A 13,718-nucleotide genomic window follows, 5' to 3' on the forward strand; every position below is an offset into this window, starting at 1 on the left:
AATTTCGTAATATAAATGCTTGCCCAGGGCCAGTTATGGCCGTCTTCCTCCATTCATTGCCACTTGCTGAGATCCTAGGGTGGCCTGGAACCTGGAAATCAGAGCAATGAGAGGGAAAGTGACAGAAAAAAAAAAGATTGATAACGTTTTCTGATATTGGACATGGTTCATATCTGTAGTGGATATACATAATTTAAGACAGCAGTTGAATGCATCACATCAATGTGTCAAGATAACAGTGGTCTAAGAGGGGAGAAAGTTGTGGTTCTGAAGAATTTAATACTTTCTATTTATAATGAATTTTATTTCTAAGCTATACAAAGTTGTTTGTATTTTTTATATTTTGTATAGTGTATTTCTAGGTATACAAACATACCTAGATTGAGGATTGAATGGGTATAATATTGTTCTCCTGGTGATGATGATGCTGTGGTGTTCTGAGGTGGTCTTAGTCTATCCATATTTAATTGGAAGAGGTCTATTATTTCTAAAAAGCAGCAAATTATGCATCCCTCAGCATCCTATCCTCACTTCAAAATCGAGTTTCCATGATGTTGAGGGTGTGGTTCCCACTGAAGAATTTGTTTCTTGCATTTTATTTTTGTGCTGTGAGGAATAAGATGATGATTCCACTTCCCAAGAGATGAATCTTTATATGACATGTCTAAGAATAAGGTCTCTAAGAGATGACTTAGAGTACAGGCGAAGGGTCAGTTTGTGGAATTGACATCTAGGATGGCACAGTCATATTCTATCAGTAGATTATGTTGTGACTGTCCAGAGGAAAGGAGGGAACCTGGAGGTGAACTTGGAGGACTATATAGTTTATGTTACACCCTTCTTTTTTCTTCTTTCTAGATTCTCTTTCTTTCAGGGACTTCTTTCTCTTTGCCAGAACTACCCTCAAAACTCTAATTACACTCTTGAAGAAGTCAAGCCGTGAGGAGGGTATATAAACACGTTCTAAATACTGGGACACCATGGGTACCTGTGTGGCTCAGTGGGTTAAGCATCTGCCTTGGGCTCAGGTCATGATCTCAGGGTTCTAGGGTAGAGTTCTGAATCAGGCTCCCTGCTCAGTGGGAGCCCGTTTTCCCCTCTGCCCTGCCACTCTCCCTGATCATTCTCTCTCTCTTAAATAGTAGCAACACATCTGGCACACCTTCATTTGAAAACGTGTCTCAGAAAACTTTGGCAGAGAGGAAAACTATCTCGTTTTTATTTCACATAAAAACTTACTTCATTGGTTTCATGTCATCAGCCCATGACTGTATGAAGAGTCAGAACCCTTACAAACACATCAATGACTCAACAGAGAAGTGCTGCAAAGCTGTAATCTAAATCCTGGTATTAATTTCGGAGGCCTTTAATGCTGTTAAAAGAGGAGGTTTTGCTAACCAAATTAACGAAATACCCTTAATTACTTCTCAATTCAAATATAGTCCCTGACAGTCTGACAGACCATTTTCTTTACATACTGACTATAGAATTTGCCAATGGAGGACTTGCAGTATTAAATTCCCAGGTATGATAAGGCATCTCAAATTCAATAATGACTGCAACTGAATGGTAAAAATTGACTATTTCTATATAAAGGAATGTAGCTACCTCTGTAAATACGTCTTCTGTAGTTTTGTAAATCTGATGCCTCAGTTTAAATCAACCCTTACTTCTACTTCTCATTACATATAAAAATGGCAAAATGAAAGATAAGTTTCACACCCGTAATTAAATTGTTCTATCATCATTTTTAAAAAAGATTTTATTTATTTATTTGACACAGAGAGAGAGATCACAAGTAGACAGAGAGGCAGGAAGAGAGAGAGGAGGAAGCAGTCTCCCTGCTGAGCAGAGAGCACGATGTGGGGCTCAATCCCAGGACCCTGAGATCATGACCTGAGCTGAAGGCAGAGGCTTTAACCCACTGAGCCACTCAGGCGCCCCTCTCTCACCGTTTTTTTTTTCTTTTTTTTCTTTTTTTAAAGATTTTATTTATTTATTTGACAGAGAGAGATCACAAGTAGGCAGAGAGGCAGGCAGAGAGAGAGAAAGGGAAGCAGGATCCACGCTTAGCAGAAATCCCGATGCAGGGCCCGATCCCAGCATCCTGGGATCATGACCTGAGTCGAAGGCAGAGGCTTTAACCCACTGAGCCACCCAGGCGCCCCTCTATCACTATTGTTATTGGCATTTTTTTCAATGAGTTTATCCTTTTCTTTAATTCATATGAAAATCATTAATGGGAATTAGTTGTCTATTTGGACTTTATTTGGAGTCCGATTTTTAAAACTTGTGTGAAAAATAAGGTGTTTATGACTTTTATGAGAAAGTTGGGAACTTGAACCCTGGCCAAGAATTTGATAATATTAAGGAATTTTTTAAAATTAATTTTTAAGGAGCATAGTCTAATGATTTTTTTAAAAGGATGCATGGATTATTTATTACATCTCACCATTGTCCTAATCATCAAACATTTGTTGACCTTCTGCTATATCAAGAGCTCTGTGCTCCAGATGAAGTATTTGATATGAGGCCATTACCAGGTGGTAATTATTCCACCTCTGTTTGAGGATCCTGCCAAGTGCAACTGACTACTTTTAAGTTCATTCTTGAACACCTGCCACTGAATTCCAAGCATTTCCAAATGACAAAATACTCTTTATAAAGTCAATAAGAATATATATTCATTGTTCTGAAGCAACCCACTTGATGTGGCTTTTTTGTTTTACAACTGTAATATGAATGCAATATTTGGTGTTAGTTCTCTTTTAATATATAAATTTCATTTGTATCAATGTACTACATGTATATAGTTCTTTAAGAATCAATAGCATGACAACTTTAAAGAAAATCAATAGCACTTGCTCCTTTCCCCCTCCCAGCCGAATTACCCAAGTATCTATCAATGCCCTACAGTCAAATGCCACCAGGAACACACCTGTCATTGAATAGGTAGAGCTTATTACTCATTTCAGTAAAGGAGAACTCACACCGTGGGGAGCCATGGGATGTTTTAGTTAAACAGACTTATTATAGGGTTGGGCTTCGGTTGTGTGGTTTAGAGGTCGTTTCTTGCTGTAGGTAAGAAGTTGTTTAGAAATGGGGACAAGTCTATAATTGGGTTTTTCCATAAATCTTATCTATAGGGAGGGAAGACTAGAGAAATACTAAAGTTACTGTTGGTAAGAAGTAGTCTTGAGCTGGAATGGGGAGATGTTTGGCATTTTGTGGCTAGGACAATGCTCATATCTAGTTTGTGTTTAGACATGATTATAGATAGAGTGGTTTTCATTTTGCCTTGATCTATTATAGTCACAGAATGTCCTTGTAGGATATTGATGTTCTATGAAATTTTTGTGTTCAGCAAGAGAATACCAGGTCCTAGTTGTGAGTGTCAAGCCAGTCCCTAACAATGCCTGAACCCAGCAGGGAGTGACTAGCCCTTAGAGGTCTGGAGTTGCTTTCCTCTTTCTCACAATTTTCACCAGGGGCAAACAAATTCATTTTTTTTTTTTTTAGCAGTTTCTTCTGCTAAAAATTTCTTAAATATTAGTTTCCTCTTATTCTTAAATATTTGATTTATTTTTAAATATTTGATTTCCTGCTATAGAAATAAGCCTTTTGCTCTCATATCCATCTGATTATACTCATTCCTCCACATATATGTCTCCTGTACCCTCCTGGTAATGTACTAATATCACTGGTATTACTTAAGAGTACTTAGAGTTATTTTTGTTATTATGGCAGTACAAATATTATCCATAGCAGGGATATATAGTATACTATGATTATGTTTCCTTTCCTTTAGAATTTCATTTTTTTTTAAAGATTTTATTTATTTATTTGACACAGAGAGAGAGAGATCACAAGTAGGCAGAGAGGCAGGCAGAGAGTGGGGGGTGGGGAAGCAGGCTCCCCGCTGAGCAGAGAGCCTGAAGCGGGGCTCGATCCCAGGACCCTGAGATCATGACCTGAGCCGAAGGCAGAGGCTTAACCCACTGAGCCACCCAGGCACCCCTAGAATTTCATTTTATTAATTGCTTCATTTTATTTCATTTGCTCAGTTATATATAATTCTTCCCCCAAATTCTCCAATAGAATTGCAAAACTTCCCTTTGACTGGTTGAAACATCAGACAGTTCTTTAGTTCCATTTACCCTTTGCAGACAGCCCTCTTGGACCCTCAGATGACCGCCGCACCCCAGACTAGGAGCTGTTGAGGGCCTTGACCCTGGACTTCATTTTGCATTTAATTTATCTGTCCCTCTCTTTGCTGGCTTTTCTAGCTCCTGATTCCCAGGACTTTTTTTCTTCTGTTAACTGTTGCTTTTGATGAGTACATCCCCTAGTACTTCCCAAGAAAATGTACATAGGAGGCAAATTTGATATGTGCATACCTGAAAAATCCCTCCCCTCCCTGCACACCTGGTTTTATTTTTTTTTTTTTAAGTTTTTATTTATTTGACAGAGAGAGAGAGAGAGAGAACACAAGCAAGCAAAGGGCAGGCACAAGGAGAGGGAGAAGGAGACTCCCCGCTGGGCAGGGAGCCCCATGTGGGGGGGACCCTAGGGTCATGACCTGAGCTAAAGGCAGATGCTTAACCAACTGAGCCACCAAGGTGCCCCCAACGGCTCACGCTTGAAAAAACATCTTCTCATTTTTTCCAGCTGTATTGAAATATAATTGACAGGAGGCTTCATTACGTAGGCATAATTGATGAAATCATTGGCCATTAGTAATTGATTCAGCCTCCACCCTCTCTTGCCTCCTTGGAGGGGAGACTTTGACAACCAGCCCTTTGACAACATCAGGGACTGTCCAAAAGCCACTTCATTAACATAACAAAGGACACCTTGATTGCTGTCACTGCTTAGGAAATTCCAAGGGTTTTAGTAGCTCTGTTCCAAAAATGGGATCTAAAACCAAATTTGTATTTCTTAGGATAAATCACAATGTCACAGTACTGCAATATGATTATCACCATAGCGTTAGCCAATCCTTCTACCACATCATAGCAACTTTTCTTTTTTGTATCCCAGTATACTTGCATGACACTTTGGGGGAAACAGAATTCTAAGTAAGAAAGCAGTTTCCCTCTGAATATTAAAGTCACAAGTCTGTTATTTTCTAGGTCTTAGTGTTCCTGTTGAGAAATTCATGACTTTTGATATAAAAGTGACCATTTTCCCTCTTCAGAGGCTATTAGGATCTTTGTTCTTGGGGTTTTGAATATTCCTTATGACATGACCAATTATGATTTTCTTTTTGCATGTATTGTTCTGGGACTTTTCTATCCAGAATATGAAATTCTTCAGTTTTGGGAAACTTTCTTATATTACTTCTTTGATAATTTATTTTCTTCCATTTTCTCTTTCTAGGGTTCATATTAGTTGAACCAGCAGGATTGAACCATCAATTTTTCTTAACCTCCTTTTTTCCCCATTGTCTCTTTGTCTTTTTGTTTGACCTTCTGGGAGACTTCCTCAACTATTTATTTCTACCCATATACCAGTTTGAAAAATTTCTGTTGTCCTATTTACATTTGTGTGAGTTCTTTCTCATTGTCCAAATGTTCCTGTTTTTAGAAAGTCTCTTGCTTTGTTTTGTTTTGTAGATGCATTATTTTCTCATATCCCAGGCTCTAAGGATGTTAATTATAGCTTTATTTGATATTTTCTCCTTTTCCCTGTGTTCGCTGTATTTTTTCATGTTCTTTATTCATGTTTGCTTAAGTGTCTAACATTATATTAGAGACTTTTTCCAATGCCCGACTCCCTTGTTCTGTTACTACATTCTTTTTTTATTTTTAATATTTTTATTTATTTATTTGACAGACAGAGATCACAAGTAGGCAGAGAGGCAGGCAGAGAGAGGAAGGGAAGCAGGCTCCCTGCTGAGAGGAGAGCCTGATGAGGGACTCAATCCCAGGACCCTGAAATCATGACCTGAGTTGAAGGCAGAGGCTTTAACACACTGAGCCACCCAGACACCCCATGTTATTACATTCTTAAAAGTGAGGCATTAGAAGTAGCTTTAGAAAACTTTATATACACAAGATGGGCCTTATGATGGACCACCTGGATGCTTCATTGTTGATGACCTGGGGGCAGGGCAAACTTTTGGGGGTAGGGAGTAGGAGAAGGGGCACTAACAGCTCCAGTATTGATAGATTTTGCTCTTTGGGTGTTCGTTATTCCAGAGAGGAAACCTCTAATCTGCCTGAGAGGTCATGCTTGCCGTCCTCCGTTCTTAGAACTGAGCAGAACAGCAGAGTGGGACCTCGCTATTAACACTCACATTTTACTTAACCATTGTTGTCATCATAGCACCTCCTTCCATTTCTTGTCTCAGTCTAGGCCTCCTACCTCCCTGCTGCAGCTTCTTCATAAAGAAAATCTCTAGCTTCTGATACATAGGAGAGAGCGTTGTCTGGCTCCTCGGGGCTGAGGAAGGGATTTGGAAACCTACCTCCTCCCCAAACTGAGTTTCAATTATACCTTGCTTGCTTATACTCCCCACTTCACTCTCATGGTCAGTGGTCAGTGGTGATGAATGCCTCTAATTCCTGGCACCTTCTGAGATTCCATGGCCAGAACTGGCCTATTTTCTACCCCTAGAGGTTCTCTCTTTGCTCGGTTAAGTCATTTAGCTTATCTATCTGATTTTGATCTTCCAAAAGATCGACAAATCCAGATTTGTTGACATCTTTTGTCTATCATTGTAGCACCTGTTTTCTTTGTCCTTGAAGGTTTATATATTATTCATCCTCTCCAGTGGCATTTTGGGAGAAAGCAGAGACAGAATATATATCTAACCTATATTGTTTAACCAGAAGTCTTAGCTTCGATTTTTACCACTTATTCTTTAAAAACTTTTAAAAATTGATAAGCACACTGAGAATTCTGTAACAAATTCCTGGGGTAACAAAGACAAAACGTCTCCTTTTCCTACTCCTTCCACACATCATGCAACTGTATGAGCTTGTCTGAAGCAGATAAAAAAATAAACAGAAATTCAACAAGAGTTTTCCAATGGGGCAAATGTAGTCTGTGCTTGTTGCACCAAAATTTCTGATATAGACAACTGCAGGCACTGAAAGAAAGTAACAAAATCAGATAACAGGAGTTGTAATATTAACTCATGGTACCTCAAGCGTATGTAACTCTTTTGCTTCCCTCTGACTTAGGAAGCATTACTCACGGTAAGTTTCGTGGAAAGTGGCATACTTTATCATATCGCCGTTCAAACACGGTTTGGCTGGCATCAACAGATTCCTCAGTCTCTTGTGGAGTTTTCTTTCTCAGGTAGTAAATCAGTGACGAACCTACTCAACTTGAATTTCATCTCTACTCACTGTGATGCTTTTAACGTTAAGAACAGTTGCTTTTCAACCACATAATGTTTTGTATGCGTTCACGACTGTGTACGAGTTTTTTTCATGTCAGTGGAAGCAAAGAGTTCTCAGTCAAGAAAGTAAAAGAAAGTCTTAGTAGTGCTAATAACTAGTGGCCACAACGAAGATGTTAATCAAATGTCAAATCCATCAAGATGAATTTTCACAGTTAACGTCTGTGGGTGTCACAAATCTTGATGGCAAATGTCAGTTCTTTCCATGGTTAGTGACATCAGTTCATTGAAAACAAGAGGCAGGAACATGCAGATGCTTGTTTTAACAAGTAAAGGTAGCACGGCCTGTGGTAGGTCTGACTTTGCAAATATTCTATGTTCTTGGGAAGCCAGACAGAGAGCAAGTTTGGACTTGAGGATAGCAAATGTCAACGAGGCTAAGGAGGAATGTTTTGGTGTTTTTAAATTCCTCTACCCTGAGAAAGAATTTTCCCACATATCTAGAAGGGGAAAAAAAATGAGTATTGTTCCAGTGTTCATCATTTGACTATTAGTTCTATCCAACACTCAAAACATGAATGGTGTAAATCTCCCCTGATCTCTTCTAATTCCATGGATTCACCCATCGGCTGGCTGTTTGCTGATGACATTCAAATATGCCAAGATTTTTCTGACTTTTTTTCTTAATTTCTAGTACATTTCGAAGAACTGTCCTCAGCTATCTCAAACTCCACAAATCCCAAATTAATCCAATTTTCTACCCATTTTCTACCCATCCAGTCTAATTTTTTTCCCTAATTTTTTTCTTAATTCAATGAATTTTTTTACCACCTAGCCAGTCATCCAAACTGAAAGTTTTAATCACATTCTACCACCAAGCACAGTTCTTGCACCGATGGCCAATAAATATTTCTCAAATAAATGAATGAATGGATTTTCGATGCATTTGCTTCTTGTCCCTCTAACTAATGATTTAGTAAGTTCCGGTCACTTGACAGCAAACCCCCTCTTGAGGCATCCTCTTCCTTTGGCTGCACTGTTGCTACTCCAACATGGGCCCTCAAGCCTCCTCCCTCTTGGGTCTCTACCATCTTGACCATCTGTAGTGCAGCTTTGGTCATATTTCAGCTTGGTTTTAAAATATTTAATGTCTCCTTTTTGCCTACCAAACAAAATTCCAACCTTCTCTTCCTGATTCTCCTCAATTATCAGAGTCTTGTCACTTCCTCTGACTTCTTATTGAATCCTCCCCTAAAGCCGTGCTTTCCCATTTTTGATCACACTGGGTCATTTCATGCCTTCACACCTTTGATCATGTGATAATTTCCTATGCTGGAATGTGCCTTTTCTTTATTGTCTAGCCTGCTCAAATCCAGATAGTCCTTTAGCTCCTAAACCAGACACTTCCCCGGCCTCTAATTGGAATTATTTTTATACTCCTCAAAGCTTCCATGATCTTTTTTATTTCTGCTCTTGTGCTACCTCACTGCACAGGCTGAGCTGCATTTTCATAATATGTTATGTGTCTGCCTCTCTCCCAAGTCCTAAAAGACCCCATTCCCAGCCCATAGGTTGTGGGCAGTAAATGCAGTAAATGCTCTCTTATTAGGAGAGAACAGTAAATGCTATGGAAAGTTTTCAGAAATGACACTGAATTAAAGCCATTATATATACTAGTACCAAGAACTAAATACTTATTTCAGGAGTTAAAGGAAAAGAAAAGAAAACAAAAGTAAAGAAAATTGAACAAGAAAATGTTTAGTGTTGAGAAGAAGGTGTAAAATATTAAAACAATGTGACCCATGATGTGGTATGAACTCGTATCTCCAAAAAAATCGCCTTTTTGGTGAACAGGGGTTCACTGCGCCCCTACTTCTGCACCAACTTGGTACCTCGCTGCATACTTCTCCTTTCCTTTCCTCGAAGGCTCTTCAAACCCCAGGCAGCTGGGACAGTATTTAGGCCTGTGATATCATTCCTTATTTATTCACTGGGGTTTGTCTCCCTGTCTTGTCTTCCAGGCTTCAGGAGTGCAGCTCTACGAATTCCCCTGTTAGATGAGATGATGCAATGGCTGTGGAAGGCAGCAGTCTGGCTCCGCTCTGGAAAGCTTTCACTTCACCTAGTACTTCTGAGAGAACATGAGTCTGTATGGAAGGTACTGCCCTGTCCTTGGGTGCTGTGTTCTCTCTTATCAGGAGAGGGGAGTGGGATTGGATGGGAGGAAGCGGGCTGTCCTGGGTTCTCCCCACAGCACCTCCCCAAGGCCCTCCTGTATCAGGTCCTGTGTTGCAATGGCCTCATGCATAATTGCCAACTGAAAGGCCAGTGGTAGTGAGAACTTGTTGCATTTGATTTTTAATTATACAGGGTGCAGAGTCCTTGCTAGTTCAGAGAGAGTCACTCTTCGGGTTTGCTTTATTTTAGTGAAGGGGCATTTTATCTAATTAGAGAGAAAGTATCACAGAGTAAAGAGTCCAAGCACCTATCTCAATCATACTGCAGATTTGCCCTATAGGAAGGTACTAATTAGATCTTCCCCAACAAATGCCAATAGACTTGCCCCAGCAGAGAAATCTTTTTTTAACTCTTTATTATAGGGGTGCCTGGGTGGCTCAGTGGGTTAAAGCCTCTGCCTTCGGCTCAGGTCATGATCCCAGGGTCCTGGGATCGAGCCCCGTGTCGGGCTCTCTGCTCAGCAGGGAGCCTGCTTCCTCCTCTCTCTCTGCCTGCCTCTCTGCCTACTTGTGATCTCTGTCTGTCAAATAAATAAATAATCTTTTAACTCTTTATTATAAAAAAGTTATAAATATATGCTAATTAGAGAGACTTGTAAAGACCTTGCTTATAATCACGTCCAGCTTCAACAAGTAAGTAACAACCCATCTTAATTCTTCTGCACACCGCTCCCACTCTCCCAGATTGTTTGGCAGCAATTCAAATGTCGTATTACTTCATTCATAAGTATTTTGAAATATCACATAGGAATCTTGTTGGCAATATTGTTAAACAGTTTACCTTTGATTAATAAAGTTCTCATCCTGCCACAGAATCTTTATTTTGTTGCCTCCAAACTTGAAAGGCTTACAGGGCTTCCCATATATATATTGAATGTGTAACACTTAGATGGCAAGTGGAATGGTGTGAGCTAGTTTTATCCCTGTGATTAATCTATTCTGTACACAGTGGCACCCAGGGTGCGGGAACACCCCTCCTTGGTCACCTAGTAACTTTTCACTGGTCAACAAGAAGCTGAATAAACTATTATATTGCAAGAAAGTGCTTGGCTGGCTCACTTGGATCATCTCCTAGATTTGAAGCACTATCGCCAAGTTTGAATTTGCTAAACCTTTAGGCTTTGCTGGCAGAAAAGAAGCATTCCACTCCTAGAGCATACATGGATTCAGAGGACATGGGCTCAGGCAAACTAGGAAAAATACTGAAGCAGATTTGGAGACAAAACCTGATGCTACAGCAGGCCCTCCTGGGTGAGAACCCTGGTGAAGGGTCTGGTGAGGCCACTTGGATAGCCACAGTGGTCTTTCTGGGTCAAGAGCTCAGTGGGGCCCTTCACCAACTCTTGGAGCACACTGCAGGCACTCTGCTTTTTACCTGCCAGCAGCTGTATGTACTGCTCGACAAGCAGAATCAATGTATCCGGAGACAAGGCAAGTATTTCTTTGATTTATTCTTTCTCTAAGAAATGTTGGTAGGGTAGTCACTTTGAGAGGTACAAAGGAGCATGCAAAGAAGGCTAAGGTAGAGCCTTGTCCACAAAGGACCCACAATATATTAGGGGAAATAAGGTAAGACAAATGCACAATAATGCAAGGGACATTAAGGCCAGTCCCATTAAAGATATACAAAGGAAGCCCATTAAGACTTCACAAGCAGACAAGATTCCATTTTCAGAGTGGGAAATAGGGAACCTTGCTAGACCAGATGTTGTATTTAAACTGAAGCTTAAGGAATGAACTGGATTTATGCTGCTGGAAATTAGGAATCTTGAAAGAGCATTCCAGGCATGGTTATTATTAACAGGATCCAAGATTAAAAGTAGGAAAATATCCCTAGTTTGAGGTAGAACAAGCAGTTTTTCTAGATTGGAATATGATATTCTATGTGTAGAATTACTTGAATTTGAAGCCATTATTGCAAAAACATTAGAAAGACTGGGCTGAGCTGAGCTATAGAATTGGATCCCCCTCCCACACATACAAAAAGGGGAGCAGATTCTTGGGAATAGTCCCCATTGGGTGCTATGGATGCTGAGAAGTATGGAGGGAAGAACATTGTGTCTGATAAATATGATCTCAGACAACAACAGTTACTCTAGATAAAAAGATGGGTGGTATCATGAAATCCAATTCTAAATAATACAGTGTCAAGGCAAGTGGGTAGGTCTCATCAATCAGGAATCCAGGGGATAATGTTAAGAAATTATCTAGGGGGCAGTTGGTAGGCATCAGGGAAATTTGCCCAAAGGCAGCATGACCCAGACAACAGCATCTGGAGCCTGTAGCCAGGAGTCCAGTCTCTGGAGAGAATTGAACAAGGTCCCAGGCAACATATTGAGACAAATACTTATTCATGGAAAATGATAAGGACACTGCTTCCAGAGGAGGAAATTAAAATAAAGACAGTCTTAGGTACAAGACCCCCCCCCCCAAAAAAAGCACAAGTTGTCAGATAGGAGCCCAAAGATAAACCCAGACTCGTAAAAAGATGATTTAATGATGATTCTTAAAATACCGACCTATGGGGTTATAAATTACATATTCCTTAGTTCAGAATTGAATTCTAAAGATTGGAGAGTTGCTAAGCCTGCAAGAAGTGATCAGATGCCTTCAGCTGTGAGCTGTAACCTCCCAGGAAGGATAGACAAAGAAGAGAATGGCAGGACATGGGGATGGAGTGAGACACTATATCAGATCACATCATGGGGAGGGTCTACATCAGCATGAAGAGGTTTGACTTGGTTTAGCAGCCTTTGAGTAGCCAGTGCGTGTTCTAATCAGAGAATCAGAACCTGTACAATTGGAGCTATTTTTTGGAAGGCCAATTTGAAAATCGTAAATGATCACAAGCTCAGCAGGAGGAATAGTGTAAACAGAACTTAATTCTTATAGCATCCAACAAAGCACCTTATAACATGTAACATCTGTGCCAGTAGAAATAGTGTAGCTGTGGTATGCCGGCTACCCAAGTCTCATCCAAAGTGTTTTCTAAATTTTACGCACATAATTATAAGTGGGTCATTCATAAATGATATAGTACATTCAAAGGAGAAGAACAATTCTCAAAATCATACTAAATCATCAAGGAATTATTGAGAAAGATGTTGATTTCAATCGAAGAGTTTTATGGATGTGATGGGGTCATGGTGTCTGCCTTAAACATTCAAAGCATTTTTATGAGCAGGAGGGATTAGACTTATTCTTTGCTTCTACAGTAAGAAGGAGTTTGTCCCCAATTCCTAAGTATGTTAAAAGAGTGACAGTTGTACACATGACTTGTCTTTCAAGAGGGAGTTAGGCTTACATGCCTGATAAGGGTCTTAGTAGGTTTCTAAGGTTATCTTGCCATACCTCATTAGATGTCAGTGGCAAAATATAATTTGATTCAGTTTTGTATTTTGTTCTCTTTGTGTATCTGTGTGTGTGCAGAAATCTCTACTTTCATAGACTGCCTCATGAAAATAAACGAATATTTGGGGAGCACTGCTACACTTCTAAAGAAAGAAGAAAAAGAGATGTGTAATTTATGCGGCGTGCATGATGAATGTACCCCACTGCAGACAATGTCCGCCATTCACGATATCAAAGCAGCAGACATTGCTGCAAGAGGGGAACAAAATGTCATAGAAACAGCTACTGTTTCTCCCACAAATGGAGAGCAAAGTCCTTATACAAACCAGGTCCAGTTAAAAAAAAATAAAGCACATGTGAGTTCAGAATTAGTGGGGGAAAAAAACAATACCTCATTGAACGGAGATGTAACAGAGCAAGGGGAGTCACAGAACAAAATGTTCCCTGATAATGATGAAAATGAAGACGATGAACAAACAGTACACATGACTGCTGAGAACATAAATGGCAACAGGGAAGAGATGCATGACATAATCCGGACAACAGAAAGAGAAATTCAAGAGACCTCAGAGAGCCAAAGAGAAGAGATTACCACATCCTCAATAACACGTGATATCTCCAGCAAGTATCTGAATAATCTTCTTTCCAGTGATTCAGAGAGTCTAAAGCAAAAGAATAACATAATGGAAAAGGAGTAAGTATATGTAAAGTGAGAGGTACTTATATATCCCTGGTGATAAGCATGTTTCTGTAGTTATTATACATAGTATTTATATATGATG

The 13,718-nt window shown here is 39.8% G+C and overlaps 1 protein-coding gene across 1 annotated transcript in view; it reads left to right on the forward strand.

The window, feature by feature from the left end:
* Positions 1 to 10,745: 10,745 nt before the first annotated feature.
* The window catches only part of DTHD1 (death domain containing 1), a gene marked incomplete at its 5' end in the record, with an annotated part of 66,661 nt that continues 63,688 nt past the window's right edge, over positions 10,746 to 13,718 (forward strand). The window contains 2 exons of the mRNA XM_080795459.1: positions 10,746 to 11,016; positions 13,015 to 13,630. Coding sequence (XP_080651585.1) covers positions 10,746 to 11,016; positions 13,015 to 13,630 — 887 coding nt within the window. The remainder of the gene's footprint in view (positions 11,017 to 13,014; positions 13,631 to 13,718) is intronic.

This window comes from Martes martes (assembly GCF_963455335.1).
Source record: "Martes martes genome assembly, chromosome: 2".
In the NCBI taxonomy this organism is placed as follows: domain Eukaryota; kingdom Metazoa; phylum Chordata; class Mammalia; order Carnivora; family Mustelidae; genus Martes; species Martes martes.